At 37.3% G+C, this 14,792-nt stretch overlaps 1 protein-coding gene across 1 annotated transcript; it reads right to left on the reverse strand.

Annotated features, from left to right (window-relative positions):
* Positions 1-6,031: 6,031 nt before the first annotated feature.
* Positions 6,032-6,640, reverse strand: LOC149804826 (protein CFDP2-like). The gene has a single exon (XM_089933291.1). The coding sequence runs from the start codon at positions 6,638-6,640 to the stop codon at positions 6,032-6,034; it is 609 nt and encodes a 202-aa protein (XP_089789417.1).
* Between the last annotated feature and the right edge of the window lie 8,152 nt (positions 6,641-14,792).

Below are 14,792 nucleotides of genomic sequence, written 5' to 3' on the forward strand. Positions count from 1 at the left end.
ATAAGTGAGTCTGTTCAATAAATTTCGTCAAATTATGTGATCTAACTACAAGGTGTCCAGATATAGACACATTATTAACATTATCATGATTTGTTTTAACAATAATTTCTCTGTAAATCGTGATGTACAAAACTCCATAATTGTACATAGTAGTTAAGGCACAGATTTAAACAGTATAAATATTGAATTTCAGGAAAATGTGTATATGTGTGTGTGTGTGTGTGTGTGTGTGTGTGTGTGTGTGCCTAACTATATGAACTAGTCCGTTTGCTTCCCTAATGTTTAGTCTGATGCAACTGATTGGCATTAGTTGGATCATTCGGTAGGTTTTGTTTATTTCCTGTTTTCTTACCTCCAGTTCCTAGTATGTGCATTCTCTGTTTGGACAATGTTGAAGATGTGGCCAGGTGATGATAAATGTTCCGCAACATCATTTCCTGTATCTGTTTCATATGCTTCCGATGCACTTCGAAAATTCATTTCCTTTTTGGATTCATGTATTTAATTAAAGTTCAACAAAATTGTAGCCACTATATTATTGCATTCATCAATCTACCAATGTGTGTATGTGCGTATATGTTTATATGCTCTGTCCGTGCATCCGTGTGTGTTTGTGACGTATTTTCAATTTCACAACGTCCAAACACCCATATTATGTTCTGAGCTGCTTATATAACCTTTTGAAAAAGAGTGGATCAGTTATGTAATGTGTTCCATAGAGACATTGCTAACTGAGCTACATTCATGTAGGGCTCAGTATGAAAAACGTATTGCTGAAATAATGCTTTAAACGGCAAACATTAGTATAACTATAAATGTTAAAAGTTGTCATGTTTCTCTTCGATTCCTAGCTTTCAAGATTAGATACCGTGGAACAAAACAAAAAAAATATATGCACTGTTTATTTTGAAATTTAAAATCAGAAAATCAGAAAATCGCTTATAGCTTGCTATTTCTTTTTTTTATTAAGGTCTCTTTCGAAAAAAAAAAGAATATCATTTGGGATCTGATCACATTAAATCCCTGAAGAACAAAACACTGAAACGACAAAACATTTAAGATAAAAAATATATACATCACGTTAAACGAGAACATCTAAAAACTGATTATGAACAGGAGCGACATAACATAAACGTTTTTGATGACATATGATTACCGACCCTTAGCCGATATTGCTAATGAACCATCGAGATCTATTTTTAAAGTCCGGGGGGCAACATTCAGGTGCCATAGGTACCTTAGGCTATTCCTGTTAGATAACCAGTTATCAACAGGGATCAGTCCTTTAGTAACTCTGACACAGATTCCATTCAGGGACGTCATTTCAACTTTTGTTTTGGGGCGGGGGCAAATCTTGATTGGGGGGACTTGACGGGCTCGTTAATTTTCATATATAGGCAGCAGCAATTTTACATTTTACAGCACATGCAAATTCGGGGGTATATGCCCCCATACCCCCCACCCCCAAATGACGTCCCTGATTCCATTGATATTATGTTAAAACAAACAATAGTTATTATTTTGCCTTTAATTTAGATGTTTACCTCTTTCTTTTTCTTTAAATGCATTTTGCAGAAGTTTTACATCTTGCCTTTTATTATTTAGGTTGTTGACCTTCGTTTTTTCAAGGGTTTATATTGCATAAAATTTTTATAAATTCTTCATTTTTAAATTTTGCCGAACTTTACTTATAGTTTGCAGCATATAAACAGGGGTATGCTATGTTTGTGAAAGGAAAACGATGCATAGAAATGTAGCGTCGTGGCTTTTGCTAATTCATGGCAAATACGCTCTTTAGAAACACTGAACATAACATCAAAAAACCGGTTTGACTGGTTGATATTTAAAATATCACTGGGGTCAGATACCGACCTTGAATTATGCGCCGGTGTCAATACATCATCATTCGACTTTGATGTGATCACTGTGTACATCCAACTCTTTAACAACAAAGTTCCATTTATTCTGGCCAAATGTCAGTTAGGTGGAAAAGGAAGAGATGAAATTATCTTTTGATAACCTCTCAATACTGTGTACTAGAATATGATTTTTAAAAACAAGAAACAAGCAATTTTAGTTTAATATTGAACTGTACTTCTTATTCGCCTGTTAAATACCACGAGTAGGTATTTAGAGGTAATCCTTTGCAATATTTCAAACCGACTCATTTTTTGCTACAATATTATGTCATTAAAACAACTTTATACATCGTAAACGTTTCCGAGATATACAACGACCTAGGCTTTAACATGTACTGGATTCCCAAGACGATAGAAGATACAAAAAAGGAATAAATACCAACAGTACAAATACTAAATACTGACACAACAGTTCAGAAACGGCGAGAAAAGAAAGCTTTCCTACGTTTTGACAAAGCTTTTTTGCTATGTTCCTATGTTATTCTCCCATGCTGATACTATATATGTCAACGAACGTTACAAAAATGTGATGTTTGAAAGAGAGGCGATATAGATTTTAAATCACAAGATGAATAATATCCCCTTTTGACTTGGAAAATACAGTTTTATTGTTATTATAAACCAAACTTATTCCTATGTGGAACCTGAGAAGATTAAACTCATCTTGATCACACTATTTCACCCCGCCTTGATTTCAATTATATGCAGTCAATTACATATGTTACGTCCTGTTAACTTTTACATCATCGAATCTGTAAGCAAGTCGTATTTTTTTAGATTACGGCTTTAAAAATAGTGTGAAGGTGATACAAGGGAAATAACTTCGTAGAGAAGCTAACGGTGTCCAGTCATCTTGCGTCGGTACAAATAATGTCCATGCATGATACGAAATGCAGTATACATTTATTTGTTAGAGCTCATAAACGTATGTAAGCACACACTCAAGTATCGCATAATTTTATTGCAAATTTTACATTTTCACTTGTGAAAACAGAATGATACATTTTTCATATTTGAACTTTTGAAGTTTGACAGATCAATAATGACAATCGTGTGATAGCGATTCTGGATAGCGAAGGCATGTGCTGCACGTTTCGCTTTGCCAACTCTAAATTAATCAGTTTATACTGTATGTATTTGTCGCAGGTGCAAAATGACTGTCACCAACATTTATTACTTACTTTTTTCTTTCTTTCTTACAGTGTCTGGCACGTTGTTAACATATGAAAGCAATAATAGACTAGAAAATAACTAATGGTGCAGAAAAGAGAATTTATGTAAAAAAATGCGATATATTTCTGCATCATAATTAACTACGTGCATACATGCATAGATACACAGACTGGGTGATGGATTAAATAATCACATGAGACAAATGTTATATTATTGTTACCTAAATGTTAAAATGAAACACGATTGCTTTATGGTTAAAATTACAGAGTTAAAATTGTTTTTATACATTTGTCGGATTTTGTATTCCAATTATCACAAGAGGCGAAAGTGTACTTTTGGTTGCCATTTCTGTGAGAATTAAATATGAATTTAAAATTATTTAAATAATTCTTTTATGACCAGATAATTAAAATAATGGGCCGCTTGCACAACTGCACTTGGTAAAATAAAATAAGGTTAGAGTAACATGGAACTGTTTTCAGCACGTTGTGCAGACATTCCTGTCCTATCGCATATATTTATTGTTAGTTTCCTTCACTACTAAAATAGCAATCTCTTACTGTTACTATAAGGATATGCGCATGAAAATATTTAAAACGTTACTCACAGTCAAGTCATGAAAGCTTTTAAGAGTTTTTCGATCAGAAATATTTTGATGTTTTGACAAGATATTTCGTCTCTTCATTGAAGTTTGCACCACAGTATAAATGATTAATCTCAAACTCTAATGTCTCCAACAGAGTACTAAGCAAGATGATTCGGTGATGACTCAATTGTTACAGGAGCAGTCCATCATCATCATCATCATCATCATCATCATCAATCCCTTAACCCAAGAGGTCGTTGGGACACCACGGTTAACTTTATAATCATTTCTCTCCATCTGTCCTTGTTCTCTACTGCCATTTGGGAATCTCCAAAATCCCATGAATGTCCATACCTTAATGTTGTCGTCCCACCTTTTTTCTGTTTGCCTCTTCTTCTGCACTTTCGCACTGTGCATTGCAAGATTGTTTTAGCCAGTCCAGATAATCTTGAGACATGACCGTACTAATTCAGTTTGCGCTTTTTAACATTGGTCTTCATATGATCCGATGGCTCGTTGGATCCTGATGTGAACTTCTTCATTGGTTACATGGTTAATGTATGAGATGCCCAAGATCTTGCGGTAGCGTCTCATTTCGAAGGTTTGAATCCTTCTTTGTAGATCTGTGTTTTACAAGCATACAGAAAGATGGATATGACAATCGAGCGCATCAGCATTTTCTTGGAACCAAAAGCAATGTTGGTATCTTTCCATATTAGTCTCAACCTACTTATTGCTGATGATGGTTTGGGCAATTCCGCAGTTCTGGATTAGAGCCCTCATCTGTGATAATTGATCCAAAGTGCTTTAAGTTTGTGACTCTTTCCAGCTTCTGTCCACTTTCCTTTATTTATGCAATGATGCCATTGGTGTTGTTTGTAATTAGTTTAGTTTTTCGGCCGCTAATCTCCATACCGTATGATGTGGAGGTTGTATCAAGGCGCTTAACCAAGTCAGCCAATTCTTTTTCATCTCCTGCTAAACCATCAATATCATCTGCGAAGCAAAGGCTGGTGATTGTTCTTCCTCCGATGCTGACAGTGCCCGTGTGGTTATGCAAGGTATCACCCATGATCCTTTCCAGGAAAATGCTGAAGAGTGTAGGTGACAGTATACATTCATCTCTGACTCCAACTGTTGTTCGAAACCAATCTCCTCTGCAACCATTGATGAAGACAACACTGGTGGCTTTGTCATATAGGTGCTCAACAACCTGTACCAGGCATGATCTGATGTTGTACTTCCTCATGTTGTCCATAAGGCCGCATGCCATACCCTATCAAATGCCTTTTTGAAATCTATAAAGACGTGCTATAGATTCTGCTGATGCTGAAGGTATTTCTCACAAACGAGTCTGAGATTGAAGATTTGTTCTGTTGTGCTCCTTCCTGCTCGGAAGCCTGTCTGCTCTTCAGCAATAATTTTCTCTGCTTGAGGCTTTAGTCTGATGAGAATTATCTTAGCATGACTTTGCTCGGATGACTGATCTGACTGATGATTATGTTGTTTTGTCATAGCTGTAGGTTTCCTTTATTGGGCAGCAGGATGACCAAGGATTGAGTCCATGTGGTGGGCCATTCTCCTGTCTGCCATATCTTGTTGCATATTGTTGTTCAGATTGTGAATATCTCTTCTCCTCCTGCCTGAATGAACTCTGCTGGTATGTTGTCAATGCCAGATGACTTTCCTTTCTTTAGTGATCTAACTGCAATATCTACTTCTTCACGAAGAATGGAGTTGTCATCAATTTCTTCCGCCTGAGGGCAATTTAATACTGCTTGATCTCCTTTGGTCTTATGATTGTACAATTCTGAGCAGTTGTCTTTCCATCGCGTGAGGATCTCTTGCTTGTGGTAGTTTTCCCTGGTTTATGGGTTGTGAGACCTTTCACCAGTTGATATGCCATTTTGCTATCATTTCTACTCAGACTGTCTTTGATTTTGTGCAGCATTGTCTTTCTGTCCAGGATTCCTTTGCCTTTTAATGCATTTCCTGATCATATTGTCTATCTGTCTGTATTTTCTAGCCCCTTCATGATCTTATTTTCCCCTTTTCAGTTCTCTTCTTTTGTTGCATAATTCAAGGACCCATGGTTTCTTTGTTCGACAATATTTGCCAATGATCTCGCTGTGCTAGTCACATCTGTGTTAAATGTGGTTGTTAAGGACTCTAGGTCGTGTTTTAGCTGTCCTGGGTTATCAAAGGTGCATATTTACCACCTGCCATTGCTTGGAAAGCTTCTGCGACCTTTGGATCTTTCAATTTTGCAAGGGCAAATCTGATTCTTGGATAGTTAGGCTTTTTGATCATTGTCAGGTGGAGGCGAAAAGTTGTCACTAATCAATCATGGTCACTACCCAATATATGCTCCTGGAAAAATCCGTGTTCTGGCGATATTAAGTCCTGTGCAGAACGGTTTTTTCACCAACATGTAGTCAATCTGGTTGTGATGTTGTCCATCTGGACTCTGCCAGGTCAATCTTCTAGATGTTATGTGATAGCCGAACGTGTTGGCTAGTACAAGATTGTTGTAGGCAGCAAACTCCAAGAGCCTGAGTACTCTTTCATTTGTTTCTGTATTGCAGAAGATTCCACGGGTGCTTTGCCAGTTTGTCTGTGAATGAACTCTCACCTTTACATTCAAGTCCCTTTGTACAAACAGAATGTCCTTCTTGGGTGAGTTCTCAATGACATCTTGCAGTTGGTTATAAAAATTCTTCAGTTCGTTGTCATCATAGTTTGATGTTGGTGTATATTCCTGTGTGATTGTGATGATGAATGGAGTCGCCCTCAGGCGGATGGTAATGAGCCTGCTTGAGACTGGGCAGCGACCCATAATAATGTTCACAATGCCCTTGTGGACAAGAAATCCAACACCATGACTGTGTTGGTCCCCTCTTCCGCTGAAGTAGAGCTTATGCCCTTGATCTGCTGTTATTTCGCCAAAGCTTTTCCAGCGCATTTCGCAGAGACCAATAATGTTCCATTTGTACCTCTACAACTCATGTGTAAGTTCTTTCAACTTTCACACAGCCCTCAGTGTTCTAACGTTCCATCTACCGATGATGATGTTGTCTCTCCCACGGATCTTGGTAGTGGTGGCACCAGTAGCATTTTTGTCAGCTCCGTCCTGGTGTGCAGCGGAAGGCGCGGTCATTGTTGACCCGGGCTGCGACCGATCCGATATGGAAGAATTGTTATTTATCTTCAGTTGATGTGTCAATGACAAGACACAGCCTGGCTGAGCCCATCCCTCTCCAGACTGGATTACCACAGCCTAAATCCATTGATATGGTGTGGCACGCCCTGGCCCTGATCACATGGTCGTTGAGTTCATCTTGGAGCCATTCCACCCTGGCCGTTGACTTCTTCGAAGACGATTTCCACCCAGTCATGCTGTGCGATCATCACACTATTTTTACCCATAGCTGGGAGACTCGTGGGGGGCGAAAGCGTCTTATTCCATCCCGTACGGATCCAATGGACCTGTACAAGCAGTGTGAACAACATGTTACGCAATGATGATTTAATTACTCGCCGCCGCTAACTATATGTTTCTAATTGTGCCTTCACTTAGAGCCTGTAATGTTAAAAAAAAACCTACTAAAATTAAAATTGATAATATACCTGTGATGCATTTAATGCCAACTGATATAGCTCTGTATTTTAATTTGATCTTTGCTTATCACTGATTTTAACATTTCTACGTGAGTAATTTTTTAAACGTTCGTATTCTGTTGCTTAATTTCTGTCTACAGGGCATTTCTTTGCACTGTCATAATGGTGATCATTGTGCTATTTCGGGGAAGGGAAAAACCCATGCTGGGAATTTATAAATGATACCCTATTAGTATATTTAATTAAAAGTGCATCGTTTTTATCAAACTGCTTTATCTTAGAGTTGAGATCGTTCAAAATCTCTTTATATACGGCATCATACAACGAATTTGGTAGTAATAAGAAGTATACATCACGTTTTCAATTTCAACGTGTTACTGAAATATGATCTTATAATCTGAATATTTTATGAATAATAATTTGTAAGCATGTGTTTCATATTGATTTTATCGACTTTCAGTACATGTCATCCATTTTGCTACTTCTGCATAATGTTAACAAAACCTCTTCGTTTTCGTACCCGGAGCATTGCATGCTAAAAAGGAGAAACGTAATTACATGTGATTCAGTTTTGAAAAGTCTGTTTCATATGACAGGTTAATTTTGAGTAAGGGTCACGATACAATTTGCAGTTAATTATCTTAGTTTTTTGACATTTTTTACATTAGGGTTAGAAGTAATTAAAGAAACCAATTAAGAAAACCAATTAAAAGACCTTCATCTACCACAAACAAACAAAACCCTGCAGGTCAAGGGGGGTCACGTGACTCCCCAAATCATACTATATATATATATATATATATATATATATATATATATATATATATATATAACGACACGTTTAATCATGCAAATGAAGCTGAAAATATGTCACGAGATTCTGTGCAGTTTAAACATATTATTGCCAAGAAGATAATACAAATACGTGTTCCAGGCAAAATAATCGGAATCGAGTTTTGCAACTTTCAGGTTACTCTCCTTTATAAACTTAACTAATTACTAATCATGCAGGTGATGTGATGTAATTTGGATTTTTAAAGTAGCTTTAACAATCTTTCAGTCATATCGCTACGATGTCTGCAATGTGGCAGTTTATAGTGATGTCTAGCGCTGGGGCATCATGCCGCAGACATGTAGCATGATGTCCCACCCAGTCACATTATCCTGACACCAGGTCGACCAGTCCTAACACTAACCTCTTGATGCTGAGCGCCACGCGAGGCAGCTGTGAGTACCATTTTTGTAAGTCTTTGATATGACTCGGCCGGGGATCGAACCCACGACCTCCTGCATCCGACGCGGACGCTCTAACCACTAGGCCACCGTAGCGGTCTAATCATGCAGGCAACAGCTATCTAAAAGGTCTTGATAGGCAGTAGACATAGAGGAAATGAGGAAATACATGGAGAATGAAAGAGAAGAGTATAAATTCTGGTGTTCTGAACTTATCTTACGTCAATGGTAAAATCCAAGACTATCCGAACGTTAACCGCAACTTCCGTTCCGCTATAATAAACTAAGAGTATCGATCAACGGGGGTGGGGGTGGGGTGGGGGTCCAAAACCGTAACAATAGGGACATAGAACACAATTAATTTTACTATATGTTCTCTACATTTGTTTCTCAATACTGACCTTTCCACTATGTGACAATCCATACAAATCATGTGTTAATCTAAAATACCTTCAAAGATGACTTCATGGTGAAGTTCTTGTCAAAGGTTGACCTGCATGTTTTTGAGAGGCTGGACTGTCAATAGAGCAGAATATAAACAAAACACAGATTTCACTTCCGGATCATCACCATGGCCTTATTACTCACTGTGCACTATCGCCGAAATACACACGGAAAACCACACCCTGAGCTCATATTCTCAAGAATAAACACTTACCTTTAAATCCATACCAAAAATGCATAAATATAACTCTTTTATCACCACCAAAATAAGAGAGGAAAAAATGTTCTCAAAATAGACTAGAACTACATTCGTGGGTACTGAACTGGAAGTACTAACTGTGACCCTATTCCATATAACACAAGGGAAGACGCGATTCCTCATCCCTCGGCATTTCCAACCCTGTGGTGTGGTCTGTTGGATAAAATTTGACTGCAGACATGAGGGAACAAATCTCCTACTTGCGAATCTCGTTAATTACAAATTAATATCATGCATTTGTAGTACGCTGTCTAGTTCTCCTGTGTAAAGTTGTTTTTCCTTGCAAATGTTGATTGTTCAGCGACTAATTTTGCTACTTCAATCAGAGTTACTACATGAAGATCATTTCAGATAAATATTCCAGAATTGCGCAGATGTACTTTAAATAACTTTTATTCAGGTTGTATCTTGAAAACACATATATAAACTTCTTCCGTTGTCGAATATGCGTAGTTGCAAAATGAATTATGGAATCGATATGATTGCTCCAAAAATCATTAGGCGATACAGTTTTCCCCAGATATGATAGAAAAAAATGAATTCTTCACCCGAATATTCAAAGTCTGGTATGTGTTCAAATTCTCTGTTGGTGAAAAGGACCTGCTGTTGTGAATGGATAAAGGTAACAAACCAGATATTTGCCATCTACTAAAATGTTTGAAGACTATCGTTTAAAACGCTCTGAATTAGAGCCCATTTCAAAGAGGAAGCATCTTTAAGTAATTTAAACATTTGACTGCATCATTAATATATGCCAGAAAAAATGGTCGGGGCAAAATACAACTGTAGTCAGTCGTCCAAGGTTTGAACATTGCCTTAACTCTGTGTGTCCTGTTAGCTAAGTAATCATTGATCCATGTCAACAGATTTCCGTTAATTCCATAACTTTTCACTTTAAGTATTAATTTAATATACCACACTCGATCAAAGGCTTGGGATACGTCACAAAATACAATACACAATTTTACTTCATTCAGTGTCACTGCATATGTTATGATACATATACATGACAGGTATAAGACCAGATTGATATTTATAAGGAAAATAATTTCGATAGAAATACTTGTATATCTAATATAAAAAAAACAAATTTTTAAAAATGTTCATAATATTACTAAAACGTAATATCTATCTGTAATGGACGGAACTGATCTTGAAAACTTGCACCAAATCAACTAAGAAATATTGGTAAATTGACGGACTTATTCATAAGTACTACTAACGGTTTGTTACTTGAATATTTCGTTTTATTTAAGTGAGAAGCTGCTGATATCGTCAGGACCAGAAGCTTTCTTTTTTGCATTGTGGTGTTTGTGTCTGTAGTTTCTTTTTCATTGAACTGGATTTGACTAGAGGTGTAAGGTTTTTATCTCAAAGAAAAGCATCTTTCGCTTGTGTTCGTCAATATAGAAAAGAAGCAAAAATAATTAAGTAAATCTGTCTTTTAAAATTTTGAATAAACGTATCCTGAAACATTAATATGGAGGAAAAGAACTGTTGACGATCTAATAATTCTTTCGTAATTAATTAGATTACAATAATATTTTGGATTAGATTTATTGTTTTTTGACGGACAAACGCACATTTCTTCGAAATCCTTAGATGGATTAAAAGGATTAATTCCATGCTAAATTATCAAGTAATATATTGAGTAGTTCGTAATTGGGTTTTCTGTGGACTTGACATTTCTCTTGAATGAATGGATTTTGAGATAGCCTAGTTTTATATGCACAAATATAACTTAATGATCACTAAAAATGTTTTACGACAGACAGTGTACCAGATTCAAATGTGTAATAGATACGACAATCAGGTCAAACAGGATCGCTGTCTGAGTGAGAAGTGAGTTTTGTGTATTTGGTATATTAATCTGATTGCCTTGACCTAAAAGATCGTGCATTTATTGTTCATTTGCCTAAAATGGTCGACATTCAGACCAATCGTTATAATTCACTCACAGAATCATTCAGTGCCGGATTAAACCCTATGGAGACCCATAGGCTCTTAGACAGACGAAATCTTGCCCCCCCTCCCCCCCTCAAATTATCACCTAATACGTATTATCAATATTATTTTGATCCGCTGTCGCGAGGCCCCTAGGCCGGTGCCTACTCTGTCTATTTGGTAATCCGGCACTGGAAACAACAGTGAACATAAAGGTATCCCAAAATTCAATAGCTGAGTTCGGCGTCATGCACACATTACGTAGAATACTTTCTTTTCTTCTAAGAATAGTTTGAACAAAATCATGTCACAGTCATTTTATTGAATGTCTTGTCTTCTTTCGCAGCGTATGGTCTCAATGACTACAATGGCTGATATTTTCCAAAACAAGTTTATATCATTGATAATTTTTGGAAGTCCTCCCATTCTAGTATTCTGTCCTCAACATCAAGGTGAGTTTCTGTTAAGGCATATTATCTTGAATTCGTCTAGATCAGATGGGAGTTCGATGTCTTTATTTTTAACGACTCTTCTGACATTGGGATGAAATATTTATAGTTCATTGTTTTCACATGTTGGACTAAGTGTTTTGTATCATTCGCAAACTTATACATGACCGAGAAAACAATACGACAAAAAACTACAAAAGTACTATGTTTAAGAGCAAAGCATATTAAGTCAACTGGGTTTAAAATGGAACATAATGCTATAAAAGACACGTTGCCAGTATGTTGGGAATGTTAGTTTGGTTGCAGAAATCTATGTAAAAAGTGATTTCATACTTTCTTCTCTCAAACAGTATGTCGATTATGTACTTCAAAGTAATAGAATTTTCACTATGAATGCTTGACAAACTTACTGCAATAAGATGTAATTCGCGAGCAAAATGGTTTCCGATCAAGCCGTTTTCAGATGCATGTAACCATCATAGTTCTTTTGGCAAAGTTTGCGGACTGCATTGTATAGCATGTACAAATTTCTAAGTGACCACTGACAAGTCCTATTTAGTTATTGCTAAGCATTACGTATTCATTGCGTGATACTACTAACAAAGTGCAAAGTAGGTTACAATCACACTTTCGTGTAAGTTAAGAAATTTGATGAGTGTGTTCACATTTGAAGTCACCAAAAGCATAATGGAGCAGCAGAGAAAGTGAATCCCACAAAGTATTTCGCTTAACAGAGCCTTCTATCGAGAACATTTTAGATAGAAAGATTATTTTTCACAAAATAAACCCTCTAGTCAGAAAAACATGACAAAATAGGCTTTCTCTGCTGACTTGAAGTGTTATCTCATGAAAATATCTACCTATACAACTATTTCTGTCCGCACAGGGGTATCTCGCGAAAACACTCGGTGGCGTCGTCACTTTCTCTGCTGCTGAAATGCTAGCATTTCAACACTAGTGTTTCTGTGAAAGTCCCTGGCAGAGTTTGCTAGTCGTCGCCGTTTCTGCTGCTGTGAATTAAAAATTTAAGTTAACAATAATGGCCAACATTGGAGAAGCACATTCTGCTAGACTAGCTCCAGAGCGACTAGAAGCAATAAAAAAATTTCTTCCTGTACGAGATAGTGTAAGACAAAAACTTCAAGAACGGCAGCAAGCACAAGTTGAATTTTCAACAGGTGCAGAAGAATTATTTAAACCCGTTACAACAGCTACTGAAAAAGCAGGCGTGGTGACTGAAAGAGATTTACTGGGAGATCCGGATGATATAACAAAACCAGGTATTCTTCCAGTGCTAAAACAAACCGCTACGCAGGCTGAAAAGATTGCAAAAAGAACCAAACAAACAAAAGATCTTTTACGAGATCTTCCAACTGATATAGCAGCAGCTCAACCTCCACCCACCGCTGAAGAAGGCACTGAAGTCGCCGAAACTGCTGCGCCCAAAGCAGTAAAAGAAATTGTTGAACTGACTGCAAAATTTGATCCGGGTTTTATTAAACTCCTTAAAAATACACCAGAAGAAAAATTACCTGAATTGATATTAGAGGGTTTATATAACAAAGATAAAATTTTAAGCGAGAAATATAAGTCCACGACTGATACCAATTTTGTTGAATGGGCGTATCGTGTATACTACGGCAAGAAAACGGTTAATATAAAGATTCAAAATACCCAACCCTTGTAAGCACAATGAAAAAACTTCACAAAAGTAGACGACGAGGACTTCCACCTCCTTATTCACCGCCATTGGAGGAGCGTCCAGATGAAAAAGATGATGATGTTCTCGATTTACTACTTGGTCCCAGTGCAACTGGCAGTGGTTTGGGAGGTGATTTTATTCCCTGCCCTAACAATATTATCAATGACGTATCGCGGTTAGAAGTTCTCTTAGGAGGAAGGCGTGCCGGAAATAACTCACCAGAAATAATTAATGAAGCAGCTGATATCTGTCAGCGATTATTTCGCGGCGGCATCATGGATGCTCACATCTACCGAGAACTTATTGATGAGCTCGCGGACGGTGACTACTACAGCGACTAGTTAAATAAATAACTAATTAAATAAAATGATCGTACACAATTCTCATCGTAGACCAGTCATGGTCAGAGTGGTAAATTCACGAGTACCCGTATATAGGATGACTTATGGAAACGGACTTGGCGATGTTGTTCGAGGTTTATTTGCGAGGATGGCACCTAAAGCAATACCGATCGCAAAACAATTATCGATGAAAGCTATTGATGTTATCAAAGATAAAGCTACTGGCGCTGTTGGTAGCGCTGCCGGTAAAGCATTTTTGGCAATCAAGGACAGACTAGCACGATTAATACGCAAACCTCAAAGGGGTTCGCCACCAGTAAAATTACCAGCCACCGCAGACATGCCTGCAAATGTTAGTAAAGTAATAAATGAAGCTGCAAATCAAAAACTAACAGCCTTGATAAATCAAGGGGCTGAACAAATAAACACAAGTTTGATGGCGGGAAGTGGTCTTCGTTTTAGACGATAACTTTTATAATAATATGTTTAAACGGGAATCCGACCCAGCATTCGACATAGACGAACCGGTCCTTAAAAATGAATCAGTGCGTGATTATCAGTATTACTGTTATGACGCACGAGAACCAAATAAACGAGGACGAATTGAACTTCAGGTTCAAGATACAAGTAGATATTTCCTGCCCGCGGAAGCATTTATTGAAGTAGAAGGAGAAATTATAAAAACAGATGATACAGAATACGGACCCAATGTTAAAATCGGTTTTGTCAATAACGGAATTATGGCCTTGTTTGATAGTGCTATCTACATGATTGATGGAAAAAATATTGAATCGTTTCAGAAGGATGTCGATGTTGCTACAACAATAATTGGTCTAGCAAGATATTCTGATGATTATACAAGATCATTTGGTCCATCAATGATGTTTGCCAAGGATACTTCTAATTTTCCTAACAGTGATCAGTACGATATTAGACGACCAAGAAACTTTGCCAACGCAGCTGACGTTGATGTGAATCCGGTGGTTCACGGTGCTAATGCAGAATTTAATTTAGGTTTCGCTGCATGTAGACAAATGTTGAAAGGTAATCGTAGAAATTTTTCATGTGCCATTCCGCTGTCGCACATCTTTGGATTTTGCAGAGATGTCAGACATATTTTCGTT

Source organism: Sinohyriopsis cumingii, chromosome 2 (genome assembly GCF_028554795.1).
Source record: "Sinohyriopsis cumingii isolate HCF-2022 chromosome 2, ASM2855479v2, whole genome shotgun sequence".
Taxonomy (NCBI): domain Eukaryota; kingdom Metazoa; phylum Mollusca; class Bivalvia; order Unionida; family Unionidae; genus Sinohyriopsis; species Sinohyriopsis cumingii.